Below are 14,177 nucleotides of genomic sequence, written 5' to 3' on the forward strand. Positions count from 1 at the left end.
TCTGCAGTGTTAGAAATTTATTATTGATTAGGTACCTTATTCCCACTTTACTTTGAGGGTTCGGCCTTGGACTCTTTAATAAGACTCTTTCTGTGGATTTCAGAAACCAGTCATCAGTCTTAGTGCTTAAAAATAATGTGTTCAAAATACTACGTTCAGCAATATTGCTGTGGAAATAAGGAATGATTCTTTTGACATTTACGTTTCTTCTATTTCAGCTTCGGTGTGTTTTACGCTTCAGGGGATGTGACTTAGGATCAGTTTAGCAAACAGATCTCTCCTTTTAATTTTTGGAAGTTTCATTACTTCCAAAAGTAGAGTTACCCAGTTCCATTATACTTACTGGTATTTTTGTTTGAAAGAAGGAACATGTTATTTCATTATGAATTTGGCTGCATCAGGATCAGATTTTGCAGCATATAATAGAAAATTTCAAAATAATAGTAGTGGCAATGTTTCCTATTTCAAGTTTGGGGACATACCAAATTGCTCCTATTATTCAAAGATTATTATAAAATTCTCCAAAAGAAAATGTTGAGGGTGTTGTCTACAGCCATACCACCCTAAATGAACCAGATTTATCGTCTAATCTCAGAAAGTGGGGTCGGGCCTAGTTAGTACTTAGATGGGAGAAAAAGGCGACTACATTTTAACATATTTGAATTGTAACCATCTGTCCTTATGATTTAAGAAATTCTTGTGAAGTAAAATAATAGTATATTACTGTAACTCAAAAGAAGAATTTTTATAGGCTTAAGTGTTTGTTACAACTTACTTTAGATGTTATTCAGACACATTACATCTTAGGTAAGTCTGTGAAGTAAGTAATTACAGCTGTTTAGGCAACTATTATATTCTAGACTAAGCAGTAAATTAATTTACATATTCTTTGGTGAAACACACTGTCCTAGGATATATTACTCCAACATTGTGAAAGGTATAACAAATTACCAGAGAACAACTATCCCATGTTAATCAACAGTTTGGAAATCCAATCAGTTTATCTTTGTTACTTAACTGTATAAAATTTGTTGTGCTTATTTGAGAATAAAAGCATTATATTCTCTATTTTTGGTAATATATAGTTGGCTATTCAGACTGAATTTACTGCTGAAAACAGCAGAGAGTACTGAATAAAGAATTTGAGAAGCATGGAAAAACTGACAATATAGAAATTATCAGGTCAAAATTCAAATGAATCATTCCCTTCTCCCACTTCACTACCTTTTTTTCCACCCCCATGCCACTGGATTTTTGCCAAAACTCAGTCATTTGTTCCTTAGAATGTCTCTCATCTGGATTTATCTGTTTGCTTCCTTGTGAAGATTTGATTTGTTCCTCTATCCGCCATATTTCCTATAAATGGTTTCTAACAGCATTAACATAATTGCTTATTTGTATCATCCTACAGTAGTTTCAAAATAATACCAGTATTGCTACAGATAATCAGATTACAGACTACTGAATAAAATTTAAGATTTCTTTGCAGCTCTATTTGTTCTTAGAATATATTTCACTAAGGATGTATAGTCAATTCTGTATTCTGATGAAACTGGAAGTAATTGTTTTCTCCATTTTTAATATCACCAACTTTACATAAAGTTAGCTTTATTTATTTTAGTTAATTACTAGTTTTTAGGGACAGCTTAAGTCCAAACTGTATAACAAGGTATCTTCCGGGAAATCTTGCTTCTCTGTCCCCTCCAGTCTGTTCCTTTCCTCTTCTTATTGGTGACTATTTTTATTAGCTTTTGGTTGTATCTTAACAGTCTTTCTTTTTGAAAACAAACAAAAATATGTATGTGTAAATCATATGTTCCTGTCCATCCCTTCTTATATAAAAGGTTACATACTAAATAGACCGCTACACATCTTATTCTTTTATTCTTAATAATATGTCTTGAAAGTCACTCCATGTCAGTACATAGGGATCTTTCACATTCATTTCATGATGCATAGTACTCCATTTGGAAGTATACCATGGTTTATTTAATCAGTGCCCTGTTGATAGGCGTCTAGGTTGTTTCCGGACTTTTGCTGTTATAGATGATGCCACAGTGAATACTCTTGTGTCTAAGTAATTTTATATTTTGTCCAATGAATCTTGGAAAAAGTCCCTGTAAGTAGGATTGCTGAGTAAAAGGGTAAGTGCATTTGGAATTTTTCTGGATATTACCAAATTTCTCTCTATAGGTTGCACTGTTTTGCAGTCCTACCAGCAGTATATCAGGGTGTCTAGTTCTGTGAAGCCTCACTATAGGCTTTGTTGCTAAACTTTTGGATTTATACCCATCTGATAGGGATTGGTATTCCAGTGTAATTTAAAATGTATCTTTCTTATTATGAGGAAAGTTATATACTTTTATATGTTTTTAAGGACTATTTGAATTTTCTCTTCTGTGACTGTATTTTATATGTTCTGCATATTTGTTGTGTTGTGGGTATCCCCCCATCCACGTTTAGGTTTTTTTAATTTTAAATATATAAGCCCTTTGTCTTCATTTAAGTTGTACATTTTTCCCCTAGTTTGCCTTTTGTCTTTAGACAAAAGTGTTTTTTTTTTTTTTAACATTTAAAAAGTTTACCTAATTGGATTTTCCTTTTTTTTAAAAAAAAAATTGCTTCTGGATTATAAAAGAATTCACTTATCTTTCTTCTATTATTTGTATAATTTCATATTTTATATTTAGGTCTCTGATCTATTTGGTGTTTATTCTTATGTACTATAAAGTATGGATCCAATTTTATCTTTTTCCAAATATCTGTCAGTTGTCCCTGTACTTTTCTGCTGATTTGGGATTTTAGTTTATTTCTGGACTTTTCATTCTGTTCCATTGATCTGTTTGTCTAGCCATGCGTTAGTATCACAGTGTTTTACTTATATATAGGTGCCCATATATTTTGCTGCTTTACTTTTTGTTCAGAATAACAACAATTAGAGTCACCCTCATCTGGCTCTTTGTGTTGCCCACCACCAACACCAAATGGAATATATATGTGATACATGTCTGTTGCAGTACATAAAGTAGGTGCTCTTTGGTCCTATGTTAGTAAAGAATGCTGAACCAAGAGTCAGGGAACAAACTCGGCTTTCCGAACCACTTCTAAGCAAGTCATTTACTCTCTCTGGGCCTGTTTTCTCAGCAATTAACAAATAAAAGAAGTTGAACTAGATGGTCTTGAGTGTTGTTTCTGAATCTGGTTAATACTTATCTGGTAAAAGCACCGCTGGTATGTAGTCCAGTCTACTTTTTATTCCCCTGTGCCTTGTCCTTTTGCCATATTCTGAAAAATACTTGGTCTTCTGAATCCTGCTTCCTTAATCTTTTCTGTAGGTTTTTCTTTGTTCCAGCATTTTCTTTTCTCCTGTGTTTCTTTTATTAGCTTGCATTTCTTTCTGCTGATTAGGCAAGGATTGCCACTGTTTGGCTACTCAACTCCCACTGACCTCAGTGAGGAAAAATTACATGAAGTAAATAGGAATTATTTTCCCCCGGCAGAGAATTTCTTAAAAACAAAAACCAGCTGTTGACAGTAGCCTGTTCTTCTGTGGCACAAAGAACAGAAGGCAGAAAACTGCCTGTGTAGTGTTCGAAGAAATCAGACAAGACTATGACCAGGTCACAGCTCCTTATTTATCTATGAGGATTGGTATTTCCTAATATTCCTCCTTCAAGAGGTCAAGAAAGAAAGTGATGGAAAAGAGGAGTGAAAGTGTGAAAAGAGCCTGCTAGGTAACAATCTTACATGTGAAAAAAGAAAAGTTATGATTGAAGGCATGTCTAAGTCTTGACCAAATATAAAAACTTTATATCTTACTTACCCTAATTACAATACTTAAAATTAAAAAAAAATAGGAAATTCTTAAATTACTAATTGTTGTTGGATAAATTAACCTTAAAAGTGCTAAATTTGAAAAACATATGAAAAAACATTTTAATGTGGAAGACAGAAGAAAACCAACATAGTTTGACAAACATCATGCTTATTCAGGAAAAATAAGCTCAAGGAAGTGTTTCTGCAGATAAGTTTTAATAGTCAGTAAGGGATTTCTTTAAAGATTTAAAGAGAAACATTATATATAAAAATTTTAATGTCCAAAAGTCTGCTAGTTTTTATTAAGATGGAGCTTTGTTAGTTTCTTGAATACCAGTGCTGCAGATAAATACTGAATTTTATTCTGACAAAACCAAAACTGAGAGGTTCTTCAAGGATAGGTTACCACTAAGGCCACCACGTTTCATTCTAAGGGACTGTTTCCCCCAGGAGTTTGGGAAGGGGTAAGGAGGGCAAAGAAGTCCTTCTGTAGGCACAGGCTGGCATCTCCACCCATGTGAGCCAATGAGCTCTCTCCATGTTAACTTTGTCAATGATTGGGTCCACCCCAATCATTGTCAGGTAATGAATAAAAGATGAAATTCTGCATAAGAACGGTGGTTTAAGAGTTTTTATATATGAGAAAGCATGAGTTTAGTGAAAGTTGAGAGCCATCTGTATGTTGATATAATTGTTTTTTTCTGAAAAAGTCATCAGAAGTTGGAATGAAGCCATACAGGTGTATTTTTTTTAAACCTTTCGTAAGATTTCATTTTGTTTGGGAGCTTGAGACATATAGAAAAGAAACTTTTTAAAGAGGCTAGTTTTAAAATTTGTGCTCCTCCAACAAGATAGGAAAATGTCTGCATTTTATGGTGCATGGTCATATTTTTTTCAGAGTAAATGTCTCCAACCCCCTCAATTTGTTGTTTTAATATGTTTGTTTTACCCTAATTGTTTCCAGTGAGAGCTAAAAGGAAATTTCTCTGTTCTCAAACAGGCATTTTAACCTCTCACCCCCACAAACTTGGAATATTTAATATCTGAGATATTAATTTAAAACTTAAGAGTTTTGTTTAGAACTTGAAGTGTGTATTTAAATTCTCACCTCCCCCCTCAAACTTTGAAGTGGAAAAATAAAATTTTATTTATTCACAGCTTTTCAGGGAAAAAAAATCTTTTGGGTAATAATAAGTATATGTAGATTGCTTATTTCCAAAATGGTTTAGTTATTGATAATACATACCATATTGATACACATACCATCCACATATGTAAATGTACTATACTTAAAAGTTAGGTCCTATAGCCAGTCAATAGATCACTGTTACATAATTTTTAAAAATTCTGCTTACGCATATGGGCTTTGAGCAGATTTCAGGTAGTTCCTGAATAAAAATCAAAATTGGCTACCAGGTGCCATTTAATATAGTTCATCACGTGAAGAAAAACAAAAGATAAAGTCCTTGGAGAAGAATGGAAAATCAGCTGAAAAGAAAGTTGTAATATTTATAACAGTTCTGCAGATGGAGGTGGCAGGGATTCATTGAGATCCTGATCAGAGTCAGGAGGAGTAGGAAACTCCTGACACTGGATCTCGTTGGAATCTTCCTGGTTTTTCACAAAATCTGCTGATGGCAGGGGCAAGTTAGGTGAGTCAGGGGGAGGTGGAAATGACTGTTTGACCTCAGAGTTATGATCTTCACAGACTTGATGGAGACAGTCCAGAGGTGGTGGGAAATTGGTAGAATCACTTGGAAGAGGAGATACAGTTGTCATTGTGAGATTGTCAGATTGGTTACTCTCCTGCCCTTCCAAATCAGGAAGGGGAGGAGGCGGTGGAGGCAGATCTACATCATCTGAAGAAGAAACTGCAGTGCCATCTGTTGATCCATCAGCACTATCCTCTGATGTACCATTTGCTTGATCTTTTATTTTCTCTGTTTTGGGGTTTTTGGAATCGTCAATGTTCTCACTTGATTCAAACAACTTAATTTCTAAATCATCTGCTAAAAGCGTGCTTTTGCTTGGTTTCCAGGCCATAAGTGAAATAATTGATGTACGTTTTGTAGATACTTCATTTTCTCTGATGTCATCCAAACACATATCAGGGGTTTCACCATCAGCAAATGGAGACCTACCTGCCCAATTTTGGTCGTTTGACACTGGTTTTCGCAAGCATTTCCATAATACAATCATGATTATAGCTACCAACATAGAAGTCATAATTACACCAATTAATATGGCAGCTATTGAATTAGAATTGGTACTCTTTGGGGTAATTTTGTTACTGATAGTTTCTAGGATGAATCCTGGTGTACTTCTGATAGCTCGTTTTGGTTTTGTGGCTAGATTATGAGCAGTCGTTGGTGTTAATTTTCTAGAAGTGTGCATAGATGATGGTTGTTGAGGGGGAGTATAGTCAAATGGTGGTGGTTGTCTGGTAGAAGTATGGTCAGATGATGATAGTTGTCTGGCAGAGGTGAACACAGGTATGGCTGTTCCTGGGAAGGAGGCGTTGGCCATTGGTATTGGTTTTCTGGTGACATTATGGGCAAGCGGTTGTCCAGCAGAAGTGGATGCTGCTGGTTTCTCAGAAGAGGCATAGGCAGCTGGCGTTGGTTGTCCAGCAGCAGCTTTAGCAGTTGATATTGGTTGTCCAGAGGAAAGGTTGTTGAATTGCGTTCGTTGACCCAAAGGATTCTCTGTTGTACCTTGAGAATTAGTGGAGACATATGGCATTGATGATCTAAATAAAGTAGACTGTTGTTCCTTCTCTGTTGTAATCGCCTCTGTCTCCGAGAAAAATACATTGTTCAGGTGTCCACAAAACAAAATTAAGATGAAATATTTGGCATCCATTTCAGAATGTTTCCTCTTTACCAGTGGTTTTACAATAAAAAAAAAAAGAAAGACAATAAGGTATCATTTAGTGTTTAGCATAAAGGAGGTAGTTACTTGATAAGTATATATCATTCCTACTTTAGTTAGGCTTGATCTACTATAGGCTAATGTGAGCAACTTTTAAATATACTCTAACTTATTATGTAACATTTGGACCACATAGGCAGTGATCTCTCTTAATTCTTTCATAAGGTCAGTACTTGGCCCTGCTGCCCTTGTAGCTTTATTACATTACAGGTCTTCATCTCACAGCCGTGCTTCTCAAATGCATAGGCTCTGTATGCTGGTACCTCATGTGCTCTACTTTACCCTCCTTCTATTGCTAGAAATACTTTGATCCTGCTGCCTTGAAGGATACCAGTAACTATCTGTTACCTAATCAAGTGGTCTTTTCTTCTTTTTTTTTTTTTTCCTCTCTTGATCATCTTCCTTCATGTTAATCTCACTAGCTCCTGTTTTTCTCTTGCCTTCTAAATATGGTACTTGATACGTACTCAGTCCTCACTCTTAACTACTTTTCTTAATCCTGAATCTGTGAGGTTTTAGCGCTCACCTTTACACTACAGCTCCCAAACTTGTGTATCCAGCCTTAATTTCCTTAATTCTTGTTCCATTTGTATGACTTCTTGGTGGATATTTCCATGTATATATCCCACTATTAGCAAAATTCAACATACTTAAAACATAATTTATCTTCATCTCAAAATGACTCCTTTCCCAACTCCTCTATTTTTGTTAATGATACTACCTTTGTGAGTTTCTCATGCACAGAGTCCATTGTATTAAGTAATCTTTGCAGCGGCATCAGTGTCTAGAACAGTGTCTTTATATTAGGATCTCATATTTTTAAAGGATTCAGTTCAACTTATAGTCCTAGGCTCAGAATCCTGAAGCGGTCTTTGACTCTGGTTGAGTCAGTCCTATCCAGTTAGTAAGTAGTCCTGCTGCTGCTTTTGTTTATTTATTTATTATAAACAACATCTTTATATCAGGTCCTGTTCTGGTTTAGAAGATACCAAAAAAAAATTTTTTTTTCATTTCTAGTGATAGAAGCAAACAGAAAATAAGTAAATACAATAATTTGCTAAGTTTTATCACAAAGCTATGCAGGAGATGCACAGAGGAACTAACCTAGCCTGGGAGGGCTTCAGGGAAGTTTTCTCAGAGAAGTAAAACTTGAACTGAATCTTGAAAGGTTTGTAGGAATTAAGCAAATGAAATTTTTCAGCCAGGGGAACAACAAATGGACATAGGAAAAGAAGGTATGGGTATAAGTTTGGTGGGTGGAGTGTTTTGTGGGATGGAGCAGATGCTAAAACTTGAAGGGTTTTAAGTTCCAGTTATATTTCTGCCACCTAACTACCTAGCTAACCTGAGAACTAGTCACTTAATTTCTCCTATTGTCAAATGCCTTATCTCTTAAGTGAAGACAGTTTTCAGCTCTGTGTATACTACTTGTTTTGTACATCATTAAACACAATGTTAACTATTTAGTTATTTGTTAACATTAAGGAAAGGAAAATCTCAAGGTGTTACATCCTGGAATATATGATTCAAAACTATAGTTTTTGTGTGATTTTTAGGCCAATCTGAGAGAGATTTGATGGTCTTTGCAAGGTACAATAAATGGAGAAGAGGAATTCCTTCAAGTTTTGCAAATAAATAGACTTTTCAGCATATTTGAGTAATTCTCACTGCTCATTTCTCTACCATTTGGTACACAGTGATGACAGATTACCTTATTTTAGTAGGAGAAAAGACATGTGATTTTTTTTCCTGTACAGTCTCTTCCTCTTTGTTTTCTAATACTTCAAGCCTAAATTTTAAAATATTTCTGCTTTAAACTTTCCTGCACACTGCTGATGAATTAATCTTCTTACAACCATGTATGATCAGATTACTGTTCCCTTTCCTCTAGGGTTCCCCATTGCTGTCAAGATAAAAATTCCAAACTGAGTTTTCTTCCTTCTGTCTCGAGTTTACCAGTCTAGACGCATGTCTCATGACTGAAACTTCTTATTCAGCCTCTTCCCCATCTTACATACTTCCTAAACACACACTTTTTTCCCCCTAAACAGACACTTTTAATTATGCTATTTTTCGCCATCTCACAGTGTGTTCTCTTTTATCCAAACCCAGCCTCTTTCACCTTCTGGCTGCCTAATTTAACCTGTCCTCATCTGTCAGACCTCAGCTCAGATTTCCCTTCTGAAACCAGATTCTCTGTGACTGATCACAGCTGAACGAGCTCGGCCATTCCCTGGATCCGCCTCGTTCTTGTTGTCTTTATGGTTTCTTAGAGAATTCTTCATGTATGTTCCTCACATTTCTTTTCTCTTAAATAATTGTGTTTATTTTTTATTACTTAACTTTCCACACTTTCTTTTTATTATCCCCACCCCCTCAAATAAGATTACAAAGAAATGTGAAGGAAAAAGGAAAAATCCTTATCTTGAACATACTATGTACTATACCATCTCAGGTGTTTTACATACTTCATTTTATTTAGCCTTTAAATGATTCTATGAAGAAGATGGAGGAATCCTTGATTTACAGATAAAGAGACAAATTCAAATACATTAAGCAATATGCCAAATGTTGTATCCCTGTTAGTGGCAGATTGGGAATTTATACCCAAGGCCATCTGATTCCAAAGCATACGCTCTTTCTTATTTTCAGCTGCCTCGTGTTTTTATATTTTGATTCCTTTACAGCAGAGTGCTGTATGTGTTAGGAGCTCAGTAAACATTTAACCTGTATTGGACTTCTAGGTTCTTTACCATTTCGCCTTTTTAGTACTTTTTAATACTTTCACCAGAATGTAAACGGAGAAGATGAAATCTAAGTTACTAAATTACGCTTTATATCCATTTTCCAAAAGGTTTAGTGGGGAAAAATTTGAAACTTTTGACATAAATACGGGGACTTGAATCATCGCTAGATAGTTATCATCTATGCAGTTCCTCCCTACTATTCTTACTCCCCCCCACAAAAAAGCCTCATTAGAAAGTGTTATTCTTCAGAGTTTCATTTTAGTTTTTAAAAATGTCATCCATAGCAACAGAAAATATAGGCCATGAATTGTCTTCAGCAAAAAATGTTTCTTCTTTTGTGAGTTTGCTTAATTTTTTTTAAAAAACCCACACGGTTCCTTTTTTCAGTTAGCTGAAAAAGGCATTAGAGAAGGAAAAGAGCCCAAACAGGAACATAATTATAAACCCAGTTTAGTTTGTAAGATCAATTTTGATAGGTTCATAGCTTCTTTTGTTAATAGGAACATCACAGGACCTTCACTGTGTAAGATTTTCCACTTGTCATTTAAGGGTTGCAGCAGTATTAAAACCGAATTCTATTTTTTACCTATCCCACTCCTTTCTCCAACTCCTCAGTTAGCTGTCTACCCTCTTAGTGTCTGTTACATCAAAATACTAGACTTTGTCTTAGAATTCTTCTACAGCAATTCAGAATAGTCCACAAAAAAGGAACCAGATTTAAAAGAATAAATAGGGGGTATAATAATGAAGAATCTGAATTTTTTTCTAGTTCAGAGACAGTGAGGCCAGTGTTATTACCAGTGCAGAAAGCTATTTAACATGTACTTTAAGTATATAAAAACCATGTGTACCTGAAGTGCCAATATTATTTCTGCAGGAAAAGAAGGTAGAAAGAACCATACAGGGCAGTGGAGTAAGTAAAAAGGAGGAGAAGATGTCAGATAAGATGAAATGAAAAGGGAATGCAAAGGGAGAAAAAAAACACAGAAGAAAAAATAAAGCAAAACTTATAGTAAGCAGCAAATACATGGAAAAGTGGAATGTAAACTGATTAGAGAAGGAAAAGAAGAAAAGTTAAAAAACTGAAGAACAAATAGTGATTATATTTAGCAAGAAGTTAGGGTAAAAGATTAAAGTGGACGCAATTAGAAGTTGGGGGAGAAGGTAGAAGTAGATGAAAGAAGGAGCCACAAAATGGTATTCTCTGTCTTTGTGGATGTGGGGAGCCAGCAAAGAGGAGAGATCTTCCCAAAATGGAGGACTTAAATCACCCATCTTGTCAAAGTCACTTATCTTTCATTTCAGGCTCTCGTATCTGCTATAAGTATCTTTAAGATTCATATTCATTCTCATTCTCTCTCTCTCTCTCTCTCTGTTCCTGGCACTATCCAGCAGCGTACTTGTTAATTACTCTAAAGAATCTATGCACAATCTATGCAGTGTTTTTCTAGAAATCCCTTAGTCTGCTGCTCAGGCAAACTCTGAATTTGTCTACCTTTGTACAACAGTATTTTGCTCCTTATTTTAGGTTGGGACTTTGAGATTTAAGTCTGTGATTTTGGTCCTCTGTTTTTCCTGAATATTGAAGAATTTTTAAAGAGAAGAAGAAAAATATCAGCTGTTTTAACTAGACATTTTAAAGGCAGTTATAGTGAAGCAGGAGTGCCCATGTATTAGACATGTTCTCATAGACATAATTCGTAAGTACGTAAAAAGTTTAGCATTTAGTAACGCTGTTAAGTTGGATATGATAAGATGTCATTGTCTTTTAAAGGGAATCAAGGAGATTTGGAGAGCATATCCTCGACAAGGCAAGTGTAGGTAGCAGTATCAAAAGTAGCATCTGAATTTCAGTTACTTTGATATACTGTTACAATACAGATACGGCAGATTAAAATTTAGTGGTACTGCATCTCCAGCTAATAAAGTTATGAAACCAGGAAAGGAAGAAAACAGCAATTCCATATCTTGAGGAAGAGCAGAAAAGGAAATTAACTTTGAACTATGATAGGAATTATTTGATGACCATCTTTTTTTGATAATAATAGCTACCATTTACCAAGTACACACCAATGCTAGGCACTACCCGTTTTAATGAGCAGGGTGATGTTATCATCATCTTACAAATAAAACTGAGGCACAGAGAAATAGGGTAACTTGCCAGAGTATCACAGATCTGAATAGTGCACTGACACAGAAACCAGTCAATCTTGTATCGGAGCTTTTTCCTTCTATTACATTCATAGTAAAATTATGAAATAAGAATACAAATGAACTAATTATTATTTTGATTTCTTGCATATGTGTAAGCACATTTGACTGTCCTTTATGATTGGATTACCGAATTCTGTTGATTCTTATTTTGTAGTTGGCTTTATTCCTTTGATAACTATGTAAGTTTAAAAAGCTAAATATCTAATCTGTTCTTAGAAACAAGAATTAGTACATATATGTAAACTAAAGAAAAGTGCAGTATACTGTATATATGTATTTGCATGCAATATAATGTGTATGTGCAGTCGAACTATAATAATTCTATCTAATAAAACTGAGAAAGGAGGAAAAAAAAAATAATGCTTAAAGAGGGGGGGAGATGTGAACTCTCTGGGCACAGATACGTAGGTAACTTTTGGAGGTAGTCTTGTATAAAAGTTTGGAAAAGAACTACCAGAAAACCATTTTAGTCCTGTGACTGAAAACGGTTATGGAAGTTTTCAATGGTTAGTCTATAAGCTGTCATATTTGAGGTGATATTTAAAGATTGGACACTGAGAGGCATCAAATTTATATTTAACAAATTCAGACTTATTCAGAATTCATAATTTCCTTCAAAGTAGAATTACATAGGAGTTAGTTGAAAAACACAAGCACTGTTAAACTCTACATTTGGGGCTGACCCTTTAAAAATATATAGATACATCTTGTCCAATAAAAGGATAAGAATCTTTATCTTTTAACTTCTGTAATAGTTACTTAGAAGAAATCCAAAGTAGACTGCTGTAAGGGAGAGTCATAAGTACTTAATGAAATATTGAAGTAGGCTGTCACCCATTATGAATTTATTATTCTGTGATATTACATATCTATGTAAATTCTTTGTCATCGTTTATTTTGGAGGATATTCACTTTATAGTTGCCCAGTTTACTCACAGAATAACCATCTTTTCTCCATATTAACAACTTTCTATTCTGTGGGTGTTCTTTTCCCAAACTGTTTACTAAAGGCTCAAATACGTGACAAATATATGGATGGTATAAGTATATGTACACATATTTTATCATAGTAGTTTTGTCTTAGCTTTAGAATGTTGGATAATATTTTCATGTCATTATTACTTAAATTTAAATTTCTATTTGTAAAAAATAAAGCATATATAATGATAATGAGTATCTCATCCAATCACCTTTGATTTCCTTTTTTTTTATTTTAATTAAGTGAAAGTGACCATTCTTACTGTGGAAACTAAAGAAAATTTAAAAATGAAAATAATGTAAATCTATGGATTATGCTATATACAGGAAAATTTTATAGAAAGCAAATCAGAATTTTTAATAATCAGTGTTTTGGGGTTGTAAATGCAGCCATATCCCATGGATTCTAGTTTTATTTCCAAGCCTTAGAAATAAAGCTTCATCTGCCATGGCTATAGTTTATTTCTTTTGGTTACAGAACAAAGGTTAACAAACATAATGATTAAATAAACTTTAAAGGGCTTATATTAACCTAAGTGAAAATTTTTCTCCAAGGCAAACTCAACACTGAATTTTTAAAATTCCATGTGATAAAACCACAATACCTGCTATACACATCTGTAGACTGTCATACTTCAAGTCTCAAATAATAACGACATTTTGGTTTTAAAAATAAATTTTACATAAAGCAAAGATTAAACCAGATTGCCTATGTGAAAAGTTTCTTACCTCAGCTTTAACTTCTTTTGCAGAATGCTAAATTCTTGCTCTAACTGGACATTTTGGTGATTTGGCTAAGAAAGCAAAAGGAGTGGTTTAATTCAGATTATAAATGGTCCTCTAGCAAACCGAGATGGTTTCTGTAGAAAAAGAGGAAGTTTATCTGTAGTTGGTTCCGGAAGTGCAATAAGCCACAAAATGACTAAGAAATGTACTACTTTAACAGAACTTATTTTGAAACACAGTTTGGAGCTACATGATTTGAGTACTTTTAATTAGCACTTATAGGTAAACATTTGAGACTCTCTAATAATGTGATTGTATAGTTTAAGTGTTTAAAATAGAACCTTGGAGAGAAAATTGTATGTTATAAGGAAAAACTGCCAGTTCTGTTATTACCCATAGTGAGATTTCTTTTCATAAGAGGTAAATGATGTGTCTTGTTTACTTGTATGACCTTAGGCAAGCGTTGCACTTCTGAGTCAAATATTCTGGAGGAATATTTTTATTACAAGTTTTGTGAGGATTAAGTAGAATAACATGTATAAATGCCTTACACACAGTAGATAGCCAGTAAATGTTAATTTTGTTTCTTCATACATAATTTAGGCTAAGCCCAGGTATAAGTATAATTAATTTTTCACCAAATACTTTACCAAATGATTTTTGAGTTTTAAGTCCACAGCTCTTTGACTACTCACAGAACAGGTAACTCTCAGGTCAAAAGCAAAATGGGAATCATCTTTTAAATAAGTTAACTAAGCAAAGTAT

At 34.3% G+C, this 14,177-nt stretch overlaps 2 protein-coding genes across 5 annotated transcripts in view; one reads left to right on the top strand and one right to left on the bottom strand.

The window, feature by feature from the left end:
- NF1 (neurofibromin 1) overlaps nt 1–14,177 on the top strand; it is a 224,956-nt gene that overhangs the window by 162,517 nt on the left and 48,262 nt on the right. The gene's annotated exons all lie outside the window — the stretch shown is intronic.
- Nucleotides 4,887–13,595, bottom strand: EVI2B (ecotropic viral integration site 2B). Its single transcript, XM_010979008.3, has 2 exons — nt 13,416–13,595; nt 4,887–6,693 (listed from the first exon to the last, which is right to left on the bottom strand). The coding sequence occupies exon 2, from the start codon at nt 6,676–6,678 to the stop codon at nt 5,326–5,328; it is 1,353 nt and encodes a 450-aa protein (XP_010977310.1). The 5' UTR covers nt 6,679–6,693; nt 13,416–13,595; the 3' UTR covers nt 4,887–5,325.

Source organism: Camelus dromedarius, chromosome 16 (assembly GCF_036321535.1).
Source record: "Camelus dromedarius isolate mCamDro1 chromosome 16, mCamDro1.pat, whole genome shotgun sequence".
In the NCBI taxonomy this organism is placed as follows: domain Eukaryota; kingdom Metazoa; phylum Chordata; class Mammalia; order Artiodactyla; family Camelidae; genus Camelus; species Camelus dromedarius.

Bases quoted from the DNA above. Each gene is read 5' to 3' on its own strand.
- EVI2B (XM_010979008.3), bottom strand. From the start codon at position 6,678: ATGGATGCCAAATATTTCATCTTAATTTTGTTTTGTGGACACCTGAAC.